Raw genomic sequence first — 17,897 nt, 5'->3', positions numbered from 1 at the left:
ATGACTTATGACGGGCGGAACCGATTCGCGATATTATTAAGCATTCGTGTATTAATCCGACGCGAGATATCGAGGCTGCTTACGGTTTTAATTTTCGCGTTGATCGTTCTCTTGGATCGAAAGAATTGGAATCGGCGAGAGAGGGAGAGAGAGAGAGAGAGATGAAAGGACTGAAAGGAAACGCACGGATGGAACAATGGTCGTCCTTCCAGACGTTGTCGATACAATGGCAACGGGCACGAGCCTACGTGTAGAATCACGTGTAGGTAGTCACTGACATTTTAAAATGTCAGCGAGCCCTCTCGCAATGCACTGTTTATCATTTAGGTTACCGGCGAGTCGTCTCTGAACGATATCTGTATCGGTTTTACGAGGATTCGTTGAACGATTAAAATTCGCGTCGTGGTCATCGTTCTCGTTATGACCGCGTTGCGACGTAAAATTCGAATCGTCGAGAGGATATAATGATCGATATCTTTTTTTTCTTTTTTTTTAATCGTAGAATTCAGATATATAGACACAAATTTAATCTCAAAGAGATGATTTGTTCAATAGCTTCTTAATATTTGCGCGAAACGAAGCGTTTTCGTTTCTTAAAAGTTGAGAGAATCTCAATACGGAGTAGTTTGAGCATTGACTTTCTAAATGTATCTCGTAAGTTATTAGGCAATGGAAATGTGAAAACCTTTGGAAGAATGTAACCTTTTCGCGTAGCCAGCGCGAATCCTGAATAGCTTGCCCTTTTTCGTTAAACGGCTCGGGATTAATAACGGGTTGACTTATTAAAGGCATGGAAGAAACGCGAGATTCGTGCGCGAAAAAGAAAGCGGTAATCGAATTAACTCTCGTGAGATAAAACGCTGTAATGAAGATTTCTTGTAACGCATTAATGAAAATTGCTACTTAATTGGTAGCATACGATCGTGGATAGAGATAGAAGAGGCCTGTAAATAACCGCTCGGCTTCTCCATCCAGTTAGTTTCTATTTATAAATTTTGCGAAAAGAACTTGTACCAGCCTTTATATATTTCTTCGTCTCGTTACAAATCATATTTGGCTCGATACGATGGAAAGTACGAGTTTCGATGTACGATTCTGATAATATCGATCTCGTCAAGATTCGTTTACACACAATAAGTATCTGGTATCTGGCCCAATATCGGCGACGAGATAAACGAGAAACGAGCAAATTTATCGTTCAGTATCCATCTCTCCACAGATATTCTTTCCCGGCAGTGAGAAGATGCAGAGAAAGCGTGGACGGCAACTTCTTTATATCTCGTCCACCTACTCGTCTCGTTTGGAATTTTCTACGCGCCGAGGATTGCGCAATCCCTTTCATTAACGATATATCGTTCGCTGAACCCTGCCTTCCTCGATGCAACCTTCCTTCCAACCGCAGCCACGTGTAAATTTCTTCGAGTCGGAGAGAAGCGTACAACGTTTCATTCAGAGATCGATCGAAATCTCGAAAGACGAACACCACGGTAGAAAAATTGCCCAACGAGCTCCATCTATTTCTAATTTCGATCTCGACTTTTGCTCGGCCTTTAATTGCCAGTAATGGATCGAATAAAACGGAGGAATCGCGCGGGGGTAGAGGCAACAGTCCAACGATGGCAGCAGTGATCACTTTTACTCGCTCGTTAGCGATCCATATTTTCTCGCGTAAACACGTTTCCCATTTTTGGGAGGGAGACAGAAATGAGCAAAAGGGAGAGGAGCCGGTGCAACGCCTCGCGAACCCTTTCCATCGAGTCTTATTACGCGAGATTGCACGTCCATCCCAGCGTTCCGATTAATGCAACTGACTATAATCGTCGGTGTTGGCCTCGCCAACCGTTTAAATCGCCCTACTACTCTCCATCGAGGTTCGAGTCCTAAATTTACGACTTTCCTCGTTTCCCGTAAGCGCATCTCTTTCCATTCGTCTCCGCACGCCACGGCGTTGAAATTTATGCGCGGATTAGAATGGAACGGAGAAAATTGAAATTGTCCAAGCTCTTTCTAACGGTGAAAAATATTCGAGCCTCTTGATATAAATAAAATTTCAAGTTTAAGTTACAGCCGGATAAAAGTTTTTTTATCTACCTTTGAAATTTTTCATTTCACTCTCCCGGTTAAAATTGAGTAACAATAGAAAGATACGTGTCATTTTAGATACATTTTAAAGGCACGATCGTTTTAATTGCCGATGTTAAAAGTTTCGTTTTTCTAATTCTCTCGAAAACGATCGGAAAGTTTTACAACTTACGACGACACATCTATAAATTCTCCGGAATGAATAAAACGGATCTAAATCCCACGTCACATTCGTCCTCTTTAGCGTTGTCGGCATAGATTCTTCGCTCCCCGCGTCACGTAACTTTTACAACTTGCCACGTTCGTTCGTGTATCATCTCGCCACCGACACGTGTCAAGAGATTGAACTTCGACCAAGAAATCCTCTTGCGTCTGCCACTTGACCCCCTTGAGCGAATTCCATCCTCGGTTGTTGTTGCAACTCGCCTCTGATCCTGCACCCTCGGAGAGACACCCAATGGGGCCTGATTTACGCGGAGCAATAAGACGCAATGACTCGCGCCTCTTTTCTCTTCCTCCAACAATCGTGATCGCGCGATATTATTTATTGCTTACATCATCGAGTCCGTTCCCTTCTTCTTTCTACAATATATATATATTATTTGATTTACAAAAGCCGTGGCTAATACCTTATTCCATCCACGATTCGAATTCTTTCCAACCTTCCTTCCCAACGATTCTTTCACACAAACGTTTAACATCCACTTTGATCTTCCAATTCTACTAAGCCAATTCTACTTCTTTATAAAATCGTTCGACATAACCTTAACCGTATCACAGTTAACCGTCCAACGTGTTCTTCCTTGATGGCGATCGCGTCCACGATGCCTACGAGCGTGTGTTAAAAGAAAGAAAAGAAACGTGTGATAAAAATAAGAGAACCTTACCGAGTGTCTGAGAGGGCGGCCGCGATCCCGAGCAGCCGTCAGGATCCGCTGGTCGCGTCGGGCCGCGCCGATCAATAGAAGACCAAAAGGCACATGTCCCGCTACCTTCTCACGCGGCGGTGCACTCAGCCTCGTTGCTCATGCCGTCAGATAAACGCCGGATAATCCTTCCGATATCACGCGAAAATCCTCGATTTCATCAAAACCACCCCCTTCTACCACCCCTCCTCCGCTTCTTCCTTCCTCCTCGACCTCACCTTCACTCCTTCTCTCCCTCTTCCTCTCCTTCTCTCCCTCTCTCTCTCTCCCTCGATCGAAATCGACCTCTCGTCGCGAACAAATCTCACACACACACAGTTTCGATGAACTTCTCGCCTCGTCCCGTTCGAGAAGAATCGCGGAGAAGGGAAGAGGGTGGAGAGAAGGGGCCAGAGAGAAGAGCAGGTTTCTTTCTTTCCCTCGAGAAAGTAGAGAAGGTTTGTGGCGTTGGGGCGCGCTCGGGTCGGCGGCCGATCAGAGGAGGGTGGACGACGGCGCGGCGCGATCGTCGCGGCCGATTATCATCGCGCTCTGGCGATGGTGGCGGTCGTCGCCGTGGCGGCTTTTCGGCGGACGGGAGACGCGGCGCGGATCCGAGTCGGGATGAGCGCGAAAGCCGAGAAAAGTCGGGGCACTGGGCAGTGGTGGCATCGGGCAGACCGACGACCCGGTGCGCCTCTACCGACGCGGCGACGCACTGCGCCGACGTCGCGACGACGACGACGTCGTCGCCTAGGCGACCGAGCGAGGCCCCCCTCGCCCCTCTCCTCCCCGCTCGCCGAGCAACGAGGGGAGGGGAGGGCGGGATCGATCAATCGAACGCGCGCCGCGAGAGCACGAGATATCGAGATGTCGAGAGGGAGGAAAAAGAACTAAGGCGCGTTTTTTTCCCCTTCCTTTTCTTTTTGCCGTCGTGGAATTATAGAGGAGCTCTCTTTCTCTCTCTCTCTTTTGCGAGATTTAACTGATTTTTTTTTTGGCCAAGAGTGTTTCAACGTGAGAATACGTTAATTCATTGGACACTGTTCGAGTTGGAGCAGTTCTTTTTATTTTTCTTCGGTGCTCTTTCTGCAGAGTTTTAATTTTGAAAGGAAAATTTGTTTATCGAAGTTTGTACGAAGTGAATCGATTCGAGTATGTTAGAAAGTTTTCGGTGTGAATTTAGTTGCTTCGACTCTGTTCAATTTTAATAGATGTTCGATAATCGATCGACCTGTCATCGATTGATTTTAACCGCGAAGGTTATACGAACGAGATGGTGAAAAATGCTATCAAGGTTTACGCGAGATTGAAACCGGAAAAGGATAAGAAAAACATATTGGTAAGTGTGAATATCGAATCGAAGTATAATCCATTATCCTCTTTTCTCTTTTTTCAAGGATTACGAGATCTTGTACCGTCCCAGGAAGAATCTGGAGGAAGATTTCTTGATTCTCGTCTCCCCCATACAAAAATGCAAGGATTACCTTGACAATCGGCCCGAATCGTGGAATTTCTCGTGAGATATCACTATATATATATCCTCGTCACAAACGTACGAAACTTTAAAACGCTCGAAACTTTCAGTTTTTATCGAATATTCGAGGAATCCTCCACGCAAGACGAGATCTTCGAAAATGTGGCACGACCGGTAATAGAAAGGTAAAAAAAAGGAATGTAATTTCGTTCGATCGATTAAAAATTCCCCCACTCGTTTAACTCCACTCGTTAATCTGTTGTAAAGAGCCCTGGATGGTTACAACGGAACCATTTTCGCCTACGGCCAGGTAATCCGAGATATAATCGTCGAGAATGTGGTACTACAAGTGTAGTCGAGCTCAAAAAAATTTTATTCCCCACACTTCTTTACCTTTACGTTTTCATTTTCCTTTTCGTGAAATTTCGAAAAAGCTCGAATCGCTCCTCCGTGCCACATCCTCCAATGTTCCACCCGCGAGAAAAAAAAAAAAAAAAAAACCTCAACAAGAGACGAACCGTTTGTGGAACCTTTTTGAAGCCGTGAACTTCGTAGACGGCCAGCGGGAAAACCCACACGATTACCGGCAGCCTGGAGAACGATGGCCGCGGTATCATACCGAGAAGCTTGCAATTCCTGTTCGACGCGATAGGAAAGGTAACGTTGGTTGTTGTTGGACGGTGATGTAGGCTGTTACACGAGGTGCTCACGAGGAGAACCGTATACCGCCCTTAAATTCTATGCAGAGGCCGGAAAACGTGTACTCCATCGAGGTGGCTTATCTGGAGATTTACAACGAGACCGGGTACGACCTGCTGGATCGGAGGCAGCCACGAGAGTTCTCCGTTACGAGATTGGAAGATTTACCGTAAGTCTTAAGTCGACGTAAATGGCGGCGGCCTGTCTGAGCGGTGCGCGAACACCGATACGGAGGTATTTTGTTAAAAAAAGGAAAGAGAAAAAAGAAAAGAAAGCATCCCTTAAGGGAAAAACGGTCGACCTGTTCCTCCTTGATGATTTCGACCTCCATTGAATATGGAGCAAGGTGTTGCAAGGTGCAACGTGTTGCTATTATTATTACGTCTCATTGTTATGTTTCGGGGGATTAATCCTTTTCTCGATAAAAGATAAGGAAAGATGTTGAAAATGAGATTTCTCATTGTATGGAAATTTGTATGGATTTTGTTCCAGACGTATCAGCATCAGAGAGGACGAGGTTGGAAGATTGCATTTGAAGAATTTGACGTTCTACTGTGTCAAGAATATAGAGGATGCGCTTGAGCTGCTTTTGCTAGGAGATAATAACAGGTATCGTTTCATACGATTGTTATACACTGGATGGAATGGAATAATTTATATGGATATAGTTGTTGTCTAGGAACGGAGATGTAAAGATATCGTGAAAATGATTGAACGATTTTTGGCAGGGTCACTGCCGAGACACCGATGAATCCTCAGTCATCGAGATCTCATTGCATCTTTACCATAGTAGTTTCCACCAAACAGTTCGGCGCTGAACAATACAAGAGAGCGAAAGTGCATCTTGTCGATTTAGCAGGGTATATATTTTATTCAATCTTGTTATTGACGGATAAGTAAAAGAAATGGAAGCACGAACGAGGTACGGAAGAGGAAATAAATTCTTTCGTTACGATTATTTTGATGAGATATTTTTGAAAGTCAAAAGAAATAATGTATAATTTATCCTTCGTTTTATCAAATTTTATTTTAGAGTCGATTTCTATTTCGTATAAATTATAATATTAATTTGCAAGTAATTATTTAAAGCGATGAAAGTGTAGTTGAATCTTCATCTCGTATCTCGTTTGTGTTTATACGCCGTTAACAACTGTAGACAAGAAGAGTAAGCGGTGGGAGAAGGACAGAGATAGAGTAAAAATATTGAAATCAGCGCCATCTCCAGAGTGCCGCAAACGAAACACAAAAAGAAAGGATAGAAAATAGAAAGAGAAGGATAAAAATAGTAAGAACTGATCGCTAGCGCCATCTCTCGAGTATCGAAGATATTTCTTCGACACGGATAAAACAGAATAAGAATTGAATATTAACGCTATCTCTCGAGTACTTTTAAAAACAATTTATCGCTCTCGAGAGATGGCGGTGTATTCAATTCTTATTCTACCTTACCTATTTCAGAAAAATGTCTTCGATACTCAAGAGATGGCGCTGATGGTCAATTTTTACACTATCTCTATCCTCTTTCAATTATTTTCCGTCCTTTCTTTATCTGTTTCATTTACGGCACTCTGAAGATGGCGCTGATTTCAATATTTTTACTCTATCTCTGTCCTTTTTTAGCCGTTTGCTCTCCTTGTCTTATCCTCGTACCGGGCAATATTAATTACCTAACTTATTGATCAAAAATTTTACTCGATCCAATTTTTGTACATCATAAATCTATGCGCGCATCTAATATATATTTTTATTTTTGCACATCTATACGTCACATACATAATATATAAAAAGTATATATAAGAAATATTTTATACATATTAATTTTTTAGAGATTCTACATATTTGTTTTTATTTTGAAAAACAAAAAAAAAAGATTCTGAATTTGTAACGCTTTATTCACTCGCCAATCCAATTTCTGTAATCAACAAGATAGTAAATTTAAATTTCTTCCGCAAATTGCATTTCTGTTTGAAAAATGCAGTAAGGAAATGACTTTGATTACAAACCGACATCTAGAATGCATTAAACGCCGACCCACTTGTCAGCGATAATTTTTTTTTTTTTTTTTTTCTCCATGTTTTTATCGCCTCGTGCTTTCTCATTGCCATCTGCGCCCGTGCTGGCAAATTTTGTAACGGTAACCGATTTTTCAACGTGAGATCTACCTACTAGGTCCGAGCGCGTCTACAAATGCTCGATAACCGGCACCATTCTGACCGAAGCGAAGCACATTAACCTGAGCCTACATTACCTGGAACAAGTCATAGTGTGTCTGGGTCAGGAGAGCATGGGTCACATACCTTACAGGTGCTGAATTCACTTCATCGTCCATTTTGTATCTCATCGATTTAAAATTTTTCATCGCGTCAATCTTTTTTTGTCTTTAAACAAAAGACAATTGAAAAATTAACTTTAATATCGAATAATTAATTTCATATTATTATTATGAAACGTTGAGATGGAAAAAAAAAAATCTACTGCAATTTTTAATTTTTCCCATAAAAAACTTTTCGTATCACGACTTTTTATTAAATTGTTTAATTGTAAATAAAATTGGACAATAATCTTTCTTAATAAAATTTGTTTAATTGTTATTAGGAATTCCTTATTAACATCGATCTTGAGAGACAGTTTAGGAGGAAATTGCATAACCGCCATGTTAGCGACTCTAAATATCACGTCTTTTAATTTGGAGGTGCAGAATAATTTATTATCTCGTGTAATACCGATGTAATTTATCTGTAATTTATTTTTCTGTAATCGGATATCCCATTTATTATTACTTCTTTTCCTTTTCTTTTTCCAGGAAACGGTGTCCACTTGCAGATTCGCTCAAAGGGTGGCTTTGATAAAGAATTACTTGAAACTAAATTTGGAGACGGATATTAACAGCGAGAACGCATTATTGAGAGCGGAGAACGAAAGACTTAAGCAACAAATCAAAGCTCTGACAATGCAAACAGTTCGGTATTTTTCAGTTCAAAGATTCACGAACTTGCAAATCTACGAATCTTAATCTTTTCATTTTAACATTTTGTGAAACAGAATGAAGAACTTACCGCCGACGACAAAAGGCATCTGGATCGTAAGATAAGAGATTTCTTAGAATCGGACGAACGAATCTGTTGGGACTATAATCCGAAGAAAGTGCAGTATTGTTTCGAAAGTTTTAAACAAGCTTTCGAGCTTGGCAAAGATCCTAAATGTTACTTCAAAAAATTGGAATATTACAAAGATCTGGTCGTCCAAAGGGACAAGGAAATTTGTATCCTAATCCTAATTAATTTTCTTTTCATTCCTTTTTCTATATCCTTACAACTTCTTGACTCGATTAACAGCTTTGCTGATCGACAAGTTGAAAGACAAAGAACGATCCACGTTGGATACCAGTGGCAATGATTTTTCGATCGATAAAATCAAAAATAATAAGAAGACAGAGCAGAGTACGACGGATAATTGTATTCGAAACGATAAAAATGAAACGATTTTACGAAATGATTTGGCATTAAACGATCAAAATGACAAACGAGAAAGCTTAGTACAAAATTCGTCGAACATCAGCGTTCCTTCGAAGAAATTGAAACGAAGATTTCAAAAAACCGTCAATCGAATCAAAACTAACGAAAATATCTCCGCTCGAGATTCGCCGTTCCGAAGTAAATCGACGACACAGTTTAACGCAGTGATGCCGGAATTGTTGCCTTGCAATATCGTCAACTTGAATTTAGACGATCTGATCGAGAATAAGAATCGACCGATCGAACGAAAAACGAGCGAAACCAACGATGATGAAACGAATCAATCGTCTTCACGATTGATAATATCCGAAAAGCCGCGGAAAAATGTTAGGAATAAACGTAACACGGAGTCGAGAACGAAACAGCAGAATAACGACGACAGTTCTGTTGAATTGTCGAGTGGTAAAGGAAGAATTGTAATCGAGAAGGATTCATCCGTGGAAACGGATTATTCGACCCCCGTGTACGAGAAGTTCTTAAGCTTCAATTCTTCCTCCTCGAACGGTGTAAACACGCCAAAAAGTTCGATTTTTGAGAAAGATGTGAAGACCAAAGCGGAACGTTTCGATCAAAAGTCTGATTTAGGGGAGGAGAGCAACAAATACTTTGACGATTCGTTGCCTTTGACGGGGGATCCAGAGATCGACGAAGAAATAATAGCTTTCTATAAAGCGAAACGATCTGGAGGTATTTATTGATCGATTCGTGTACTTCATACATATATAAATATTTTTCATTCGTTTTTCTTAATTTCACGTTAAGATTACGATTCTTGATGATCCTGATAACTGATTATAGATTTCTTCGTAACATTTGTAAACACATGTAATAATAGTATGCAGGAATGCAGTATTACGTATCAAACGTGTATTTATTTATAATTACATGCAATAATAAAAAAAGTTTTATACGATATATGATAAACTAGTTAATAAAATATATTTGATTCATTCCTATATTTTTGTATCTTATATGCTTAAATTATTTTCTAATTTAATAAGTTTTCTAACACGTCAACGGCCCCATATCTAATTTTTCGCCGTGCATTAATGCTTCCAATATTATTAATCTGTTTTTATGAATCAGGCCTAGACAGTATCTCTTCGCCATGTAAGAATACTTTCTAATTTTAAAACTGAATAATTTATCCACGTTCATATTTATACTGTCTCTGTACACGAAGCCTTGGATACCTGAAAAAAACATAAAAAGAAAAAAAGAAATAGAAATTTTATTAGAAAGTAAAAAAAAAAAAAAAAAAAAGGAAGTAAATTTTTCTTACCTTTGTATTCGTAAATTCGAAGGTTTTTCCTATTCTCAACGAAGACGAGCAACGTTTCGACTAATCCATCAAAATTGAGTATCGTGAAGGAGGTTGGCCTGTATGCCGTTATAGTTTGAAAGATCTTTTTCTGCGTCGTATCGTTGTGAAAAATCTATGCATGCAAAGATGAATTGAAATAAAGAAACGAAAGAGACGAATATTTGATGAAAACGTTTTCTCTCAAGAAATGCAACTCACAAATATACCATCCTTGCTAAACTCTTCATCGTAATACAAGAACATTTCTCTCTCGAGGAATCCAGCTTTGAAATTCAAAATTTCTTTAACCCGCGTTCCGAAACTCGTCGTATTCTTACTGTCGTATTCCTTTCCAGCGTTCTCTTTAATCACTGATATACGATCTTCATCCCAAACAATTTTCGTGTCATCGTTGTCCACCGAAGATGACAGAGGAAACCTCTTCAATTCCTCGTCCATCTTTTCAGACGATCGTAACTCTTTCCTCTTATCGATCATAGTGAAAAATACATTCTGATCTATCTTCTTAACTTCCACCTTATGATCAAGATCTAAAACGTGCTGTGAAAGAATGTATAGAATAGAGACATCGATGTACCAAGCTTGCGTCACTTTTATCACGTTCAACAAGATTTAAAGATTTACCTTGAACTCGTTGTCTCTCAACCTCCATACGTTGACGGGATTCCTTCCGCAAGATTTTGGCCCAGAGGTGAGGAAATACAATGCCTGGCCTCGTTCAAAGGTCGCCCATTCTTCGACCACGCCGAAATTCGGCATATCGCCCACCAATTCAAATCTTTCCTCGGTAAACGCGTAAGCGTGCATTTGACAATCGTGGCAACTCAATATTAAGTGATCCGTGTCGTTCGTTTCGAAATAATGGACGCTGGCAATCGAACCGTTGTCGAACTCGATCATTTGCAGATAATCGAACGCGTTGAACTGATAAATTTGATTCTCCGCGTAGCGTTTCAATTCGGCCAAATCTTCGCATACAACGTCCAGATTGGCCTGAAAGGAAAAAATTTTTCGTTGAAAATTTCATTCTCAATCTAATCAAAAGAGATTTCATTTACATTTTTCTCTTCCAACATGGCGTCCATTTCCAAGTGTTTCCTGGCTAAGATACTCGATACCTCCGTGACGTTCGTCCCGTTTAAAATCTCGCTCCCGTAAGCTCCGTTTTGGAAATAGACGTTGCCAAGAACGGTCCAATTTCCAGAAATAAATTGCGGCACTGAATTTTCGGTCGTCACTGCCACAGCTTCCCATCGATTCACATCTATGCCATTTAAATAGCCCAACAGCCTCAGACTTTTGTTGAGAATCACTGGTTTCTCGAATACGAAATTGCCTGAACGGATGAACAATTTCATAAGATGGAAAATTGACGGATTCGTATTGGATTATCGATTGTTTGGATATTAAAAAAAATTCATTTTTTTTTTCAAACGTCGTCCTACCGACTATGGTGCTCTTCGTATTCAGAGGTATGAATCTGTTCGGATCGATGCCATTGATAAGGCGTGGATTGAATTCGTCTCGAAAATGAACGAGACCGTGAAAAGTGAAGTGTCCCGTTATATTCTGGTCCCCTGTTAACTGAGAAAAATTGAAACATCATAATAAATTCGATAAAAATATTTCAAAGTTGGAATAATAATTTTTGAAACGAGAACTTTCGAGAAACATTGATTCAAATTTTCTTTATTTAATTAATTATATAATTCGAAGATACCATGAATGTCTTTTCTTGCATCTCTCTCAAATCGACGCCATTCACAGTTCCTAAAATCTCGATACTCTCCGCTGTAATATTGTACCCTCTTAACACCTTTACAGGTATAAATTGATCTGTCTTCAACGGTATCAATAAATCCATATCCACATCGTTGATCTTCTTTGTTTGAACGTTAGACTCGAAAGTGACATTGGTGAACGTGAGATTTCCTACGTGCAAAGAAGAACGTTTAAAAAGAATGGAGGAAAGAAAAATATAGACTGAATGGAAATCTAAATTACCGTCCACGTAAGAAGGCCTGTTAAGGTACAACACGTTAGATCGCAACTCGTCGAGATCGATTCCCATTATTGATTTTGCTTCCAGAGATTTCTTAACGACGATATCCTTCTCCACTTTTATACCATCTTTGAATGTAATTTTCGACTTGACGGAAAACGGCGCGTCGATGAAGACGGCCTTCTCCCTGAATCGTCTCAGATCAATGTCGTTCAATTTCTCGCGAACGAAGAACCCGTCGTTGAAAGTGACCGTGTCCTCAAATATTTTCGTCCCGGAAACCGTCACGTTGTCCTCGTCCTTATAAATCACCGCGTTCAAAAAATCGTCGAAATCGGTCCCCTGAATCGATCCGTTCACGTACAGATTCTCTATGGTTACATCGTCGAGGAATCTGACGTCTCCACGAAATTCGTAGGAATCGTTCCCCAGATACGTGAATTTGTCTATCAGCTCGCGATACGGTACGCCATTGATGGTTCCAGTTGCGTTGAAGTGTTCGGAAACGGTCATCGTACCTGGAGACAAGATTTCTTTGAAAAATATTTGTCAACTTAAAAAAAAAATATTGGGTTGGTAACTAAGTAATTGTGGATTTTTTTTAGAAAATCAAAGACAATTTTTTCATGGAACTAAATAACTTTATTCTATAATGTGTTGCCCATTTTGATCAATGACCTTTTGCCATCTTTCAGCCAGCATCATAATCCCACATTCATAAAACTTCTGGTTTTTATTAGCAAAAAACTGAATCAGGTACGATTTGATATCATCATCGTTATTAAAATTTTTACCATTCAAGGAGTTTTGTAAAGATCGAAACAAAAAGTAATCAGATGGTGCAAGGTCAGGATGGTGGATGTGGCAAAACATCCCAACCAAGCTCCAATAATTTTTGCCGAGTGACCAAAGATGTGTGTGGCCTTGCATCGTCATGATGGAATACAACACCTTTTCGATTTGTCAATTCGGGCCGCTTTTCTTCAACCGCATTGTTTAATTTCGTTAGTTGTTCAATGTAGACAACAGAATTGATCGTTCGGTTGGATGGTAAGAGTTCAAAATAGACAATTCCTTTGTAATCCCACCAAACTGATAACAAAATCTTCTTTCGATGAATACCAGCTTTTGATGTTGTTCAAGCTGGTTCACGTGGCCTGCTCCACCATCTTTTCCGCTTGATATTGTTGTAAACAACCCATTTTTCATCGCCAGTTATCAGTCGTTTTAAAAATGGATCATTTCATTACGTTTCTTTAGCAAATCGCAGCTGTTAATGCGTTGCGTTAAATGCTTTTCTTTCAGTTCATGAGGAACCCATGTATCGAGTTTTATTCAAACATAGCCAAGTTGTTTTAAGTGGTTTTCAATGCATGTATGTGATACATGAAGCTTCTCTGCAATCTCACGAGTTGTGACGATCCGAATCGATTATTGCTTTGATTAGATCGTCATCAACTTCAACTGAAATCCGCAATTACTTAGTTGCCAACCCAATATATAGATGCAATAAACTGTAATAACAGTACCGTTCACGATCAAGGGGCCTGAGAGCACCTGCTCCTTGTAAGGATCTAGGATATTCTCTATGGGACGTCCGTTCAAATATTTCGCTTCAAGTTCGGTGCAAATGATCGAGTCGAACGTTTTATGACCGTCGATCACTATGTTCGCGTCGGATTTTTGTACCGTGTCGAGTACGCGTTCCGTGAAATTGTAGCCGTTCATCAGGCCGAGGATCGTCAGATCGTCGATGTAAACTTCATCCTTGACTACGACAGGCCTCGGGCCAAATCGTTCCTCGTTGTACAAATCCGTCACGCGTTCGCCGTTGATCGATTCCGCTTTAATCGTCCCGATCACTCGAAGGGAGTTCAACGTCAAATTTCCGCTCTGCACGTGATCCAGGATCGCTGACAACCGATCTTTCAACTGGCCAATCTCCTCTACCGGCATTCCGTTGACGGATTTCGCGCACAAACGATCCGTCTCCAACCGATCCTCCATAGTGCATTCGATATCGGATGATTCCAAATGTTTCGCGTAATCGACGAGGTCGAGGCCGTTCACCATGCTTGGGGCTATTTCGTCGGCTATCAAAGTGTCCACCGTTAAGTTCTCGAAGCTGGCGTTCGCGAACGTTTCGTTTACTTTCCGCGTGAAGAACTCGTAGGAAACGTTATTGTTCAACTTGTCGAAAGTCAATTGTTCGACCGTGACAGGGGACTCGAATATAACGGTTCTGTTCAAGCAACCTGTGGAATTGTTCTCCTTGAAGAATTTCTCCAATTTCTTTACAGCTCCCAACGTCACGTTTCCGAAAGTGACGTTGGCAGATATCTTTCTTAAATCTGAAACAAGTGATTAGGAATATATGAAGAAGATTACGAAACAATAGTTATTGTTAAATGAACAATCATACTTGGGAACACTTGATCCGTGTCCAAAGTAACGAATTCGTCCACGTGATGTCCATTGATCATGCCAGACGTAATGGTAACGTCGGATCTCATCTCGACGTTCTTTATAAATGTTTTCGTCCCGGTTATCACGACATTTTCGTCGGTTTTCAACAGCAGATCCCCAAAATCCACTTCGGTGTTGTTGATGATCAATCTGTCGAACGTGACGTTACCCGAAACGTTTAAATTGTAGAACAAGATATTCGATGAAATCTTGTTAGTTTCGTTGAGCAACAGCCTGTCTTCCATGTTTAATCCTTCTATTTCGCAGTCCAGCTGCAATCAATTATTGCGATCTAGAAATGAATCTGATCGATCTAACATTCGCGCTTGTGAATTGTTGAGAAATAACGTACTATGAGCTCATCCGTGACTGTCAAATTTTCGAAGCTGATTCCCTCCTTCAAAACGTTCTCCTTGCTCAAAATGACGTAATCATCGAAATCTATCCCGTTCAGGGTGGTCGCGTTCTCCATTTCCAACGCTTCGAACGACTCGAAGGTTTTCGAACCGGTTACAGTCACGTAAGGAGAGCTACCGTTTTCCAGAACGTACTGTTCTGGATACAAAAGGTCATTCAACGTGAACAGTTCGACGTTATTCGACGTGACCGTCTGCAAATTAATCGAGTGATCAAAGTTTAAGACTAAATAATAATCACGACACCAGTTTGCATTTCGAATTTTACCCCCTCGATGACAGTCTCCCCAGGAATGAGCATATCTCTGTCTTTCCACACGATGTTCTTCATCAGTGTTTCCCAATCGTGGCCGTTGATCGTTGAAAAGGAAAGATCTCCCCGAATCTCCGCTCGATTTATTTTATCGAAATCCACACTACTGTAATCCACCATAGATTCTCCAAATCGTATATTTTCCACGGGAATACCGTTTATCGACTCGATCGTCAGATTTTTAACATCCTTGAAATCAATCGTGTAATTCTCGGAAGGGAGAGTTGCGTTTATCCCATTGATCGAGGATACCGTCAAATTGTCGGTATACAAACTCCCATTTACGTAAATATCTCCGTTTATCTCAACGTAAGAATCGAATCGAAGATTTTTCGAGTCGAAATCGTCCCGCGATCCCGTGTCGTTCAATCTCGAATCGATCTCGTCGAGCTTCCTCTCCGCTTCCCTCAATTTCATCTCGAAAATGTTTACATCGAAGTTTAAATCCTCTTTCGTCAACTTTGCCTCTCCCAACGTGATCGATTCGAAAGTCACGTTGTCGGATATGATTACGTTCGTCGCGTTCACCTCGCTCATATTCCAGAAACCTGTGATCACAGGATCTTCGATTTTACTCTCGTTGAATCGCGCCTTTGTCTCATTGATAATCTTCTCCTCGTGTTCTATCAATTCCTGAAAAAAGAAAGGTGTTCCAAATATTCGCAATATATATTCTAGTAATTAACTTGGTAATTAACTTACGTTTAACGATCTCTGCAATCTTATTAGTTCCTCAGTCTCGTATTGGAGAGGATGTTTCACGCTTTTCAGCCGCGTGTCAAATTTCACGACTCGATTACCAGTGATGAATCCATATTTCGGGATCGGTGTAATCATGGAGAGATCGAACCGATCGAGATCGTCGTTGGGTAATTGAACATTCTTGAAACTCGAACCTTGCCAACCTAACGCGAACACGGTCGAGTTTTTCAATTGCACCAGCAACATCGACTCGTCTCTGTAAGTGTCTAACTGTACGCTCGTTACCCAAGAAATGTCCGAAACGTCTGCAGGAATTAAAAAAGAAAATGAAAAGAAGAAAGAACGGTAATTGAATCAATTATATATAAATATTATACCGAAGCTGGACTCGGACTCTGTGTTGAACTGGAATTCACCGTCCTCGAAGAGAAAAAGACCCGCCTCCGGGCCGGAGATCGACAAAAACTGAAGGTATCCGCTTTCGAAGGAGATGAAATTATTCAAATTATACGACTTTATCGTTTGTCGCTTCAGAATGTCGTTTCCCTCCATCATATTCCTGCATTCGTAGAGGAAGACGTCGTTTTCTCCTCGAAGTGCCAATGATACGGTTTCATAAATGTTGAATACCTGGATATCGAACGATCTTGGCACGTAAGTTGAATAGTAGAACCTGTATTAATTAAAATTGGAGATTTGAAGTTGTTCGTAGCTTTTTCTTTCATTTTACTTAATTAACATTATAATTAATTAATGGATATTAAAATTGATATGGAATTGATATATGAAAGAAAAATTTGTTACCAAAAATTTAAAGCACTGGTTGAGAAATCAACGTCGAAGCCGTAGACGTCGATGGAATTTTGCAATTGGAGAAAGAACTCCTCTTCGTTCAACACGAATATTTTATACTCGTTATCCTCGTTATCTGATGATCTCGTAATAACATCCATGTCTTTCACATGTTTCAACACTGGCAACGATCCAAGATATTGAAAAGAATCTCCATCTAAGAGCGTGTGACATTCCAGCAGGATTCCGATGTCCAATTGGACGCACAAAACGATTACTATATTCGATTTCATTTCTATAGCTTTAAATTTTAATATGCTGCCTTTTACGATCAATCTCGTGACTTCATCGATTGTACCCTCGTCCAAATCGAGTTTATTGCAGAAAAGGGTAGATTTTTCGTTTCGAAATAAATATTTGGTGCCGTTCACTTCCAAGAATTGCCAGTTTCTCGCTGTTTCTGACACATTTGTGTACTCGCGAACGGAAATATTCGTCACTGTGAGTTCTGGAAATGTGATGGTGAATTATTTTCAAAATTTTTTTTTTTCTTTTTAGCTTGGAACAATTTTTCGCATGATACCTTCCCTATTTCCGGCTCCAGTCCCGAATTCGTATTCCATCCAAATCGACGATTCATCGTCCGAATCTTCCGGAATTTCTTCCGAGGTTTGTTCCACATCCTGGCAAATCGTGACAGTCGCACAGAGAAAAAGAAACAGGCAAATCGTGTTGCTACGAATCGACATTTCACCCGTATAATTACGATAATAATTCGAATGATCTTGGAAAGCGTGTTCGCAACATTTAAATGTTCAGTACAAAATATTTTGATCGTAACCGAGCTGTGACACACCCAGTGGCTCTCAAAGTGTTCGTAGTAATTGCAAAATCACTATAAAAACTTGATGAATTTTTGATATTATGCACATATTTTTAGGTGTACATTTGTATCATAATTATTGTTGCATCATTTCCCTCTTTCATTATATTTAAAATATATTTAAACGCGTTTAAAATTTGCAATGCAAATTTTATTGAATTTTCTCTCTCTCTCTCTCTTTCTCTTTTTTTTTGTCAATGAATGAAAATAAATATTGATATAATTTTTTTGATCCTCTACCTTCCAAGATACTCCTCTTGAATAATTTATCAAACGAGAGAGGTTTTTATGCTTCATTTGTACACGATAATTATACAACTT

The 17,897-nt window shown here is 40.2% G+C and overlaps 3 protein-coding genes across 6 annotated transcripts in view; 1 reads left to right on the top strand and 2 right to left on the bottom strand.

Moving 5' to 3' along the window:
• LOC409001 (disheveled-associated activator of morphogenesis 1) overlaps window positions 1-3,097 on the bottom strand; it is a 47,458-nt gene extending 44,361 nt beyond the window's left edge. Inside the window, exon 1 of the mRNA XM_006561851.3 lies at window positions 2,970-3,097. The gene's annotated coding sequence lies outside the window, so the exon portion shown is untranslated. The remainder of the gene's footprint in view (window positions 1-2,969) is intronic.
• A 287-nt stretch (window positions 3,098-3,384) lies between these two features.
• On the top strand, window positions 3,385-9,506 carry LOC411316 (kinesin 9). 4 transcript variants are annotated; one of them, XM_026442639.1, is made up of 13 exons: window positions 3,385-4,329; window positions 4,388-4,506; window positions 4,575-4,649; window positions 4,732-4,774; window positions 5,020-5,121; window positions 5,211-5,332; window positions 5,656-5,772; window positions 5,892-6,023; window positions 7,333-7,467; window positions 7,759-7,855; window positions 7,967-8,122; window positions 8,206-8,425; window positions 8,499-9,505. In XM_026442639.1, the coding sequence occupies exons 1-13, from the start codon at window positions 4,264-4,266 to the stop codon at window positions 9,374-9,376; spliced, it is 2,262 nt and encodes a 753-aa protein (XP_026298424.1). In that variant the 5' UTR covers window positions 3,385-4,263; the 3' UTR covers window positions 9,377-9,505. The 4 variants fall into 4 exon arrangements, with proteins under 4 accessions (XP_026298424.1, XP_016769515.1, XP_006561918.1 ...); XM_016914026.2 differs by lacking the exon at window positions 7,333-7,467 and having other exon boundaries at window positions 8,499-9,506; XM_016914027.2 differs by lacking the exon at window positions 3,385-4,329 and having other exon boundaries at window positions 4,488-4,506; window positions 5,005-5,332; window positions 8,499-9,504.
• LOC100578699 lies at window positions 9,425-17,661 on the bottom strand. The gene is made up of 16 exons (XM_003249898.4): window positions 17,277-17,661; window positions 16,706-17,201; window positions 16,279-16,574; window positions 15,902-16,206; window positions 15,155-15,832; window positions 14,823-15,080; window positions 14,427-14,742; window positions 13,534-14,355; window positions 12,007-12,522; window positions 11,723-11,934; window positions 11,448-11,586; window positions 11,061-11,338; window positions 10,627-10,995; window positions 10,201-10,542; window positions 9,961-10,114; window positions 9,425-9,871 (listed from the first exon to the last, which is right to left on the bottom strand). Exons 1-16 carry the CDS (start codon window positions 17,440-17,442, stop codon window positions 9,684-9,686), a joined length of 5,535 nt encoding a protein of 1,844 aa, XP_003249946.2. The 5' UTR covers window positions 17,443-17,661; the 3' UTR covers window positions 9,425-9,683.
• Between the last annotated feature and the right edge of the window lie 236 nt (window positions 17,662-17,897).

This window comes from Apis mellifera, linkage group LG9 (assembly GCF_003254395.2).
Source record: "Apis mellifera strain DH4 linkage group LG9, Amel_HAv3.1, whole genome shotgun sequence".
Lineage (NCBI taxonomy): Eukaryota > Metazoa > Arthropoda > Insecta > Hymenoptera > Apidae > Apis > Apis mellifera.
This window is presented reverse-complemented; position numbering and strand designations above follow the sequence as displayed.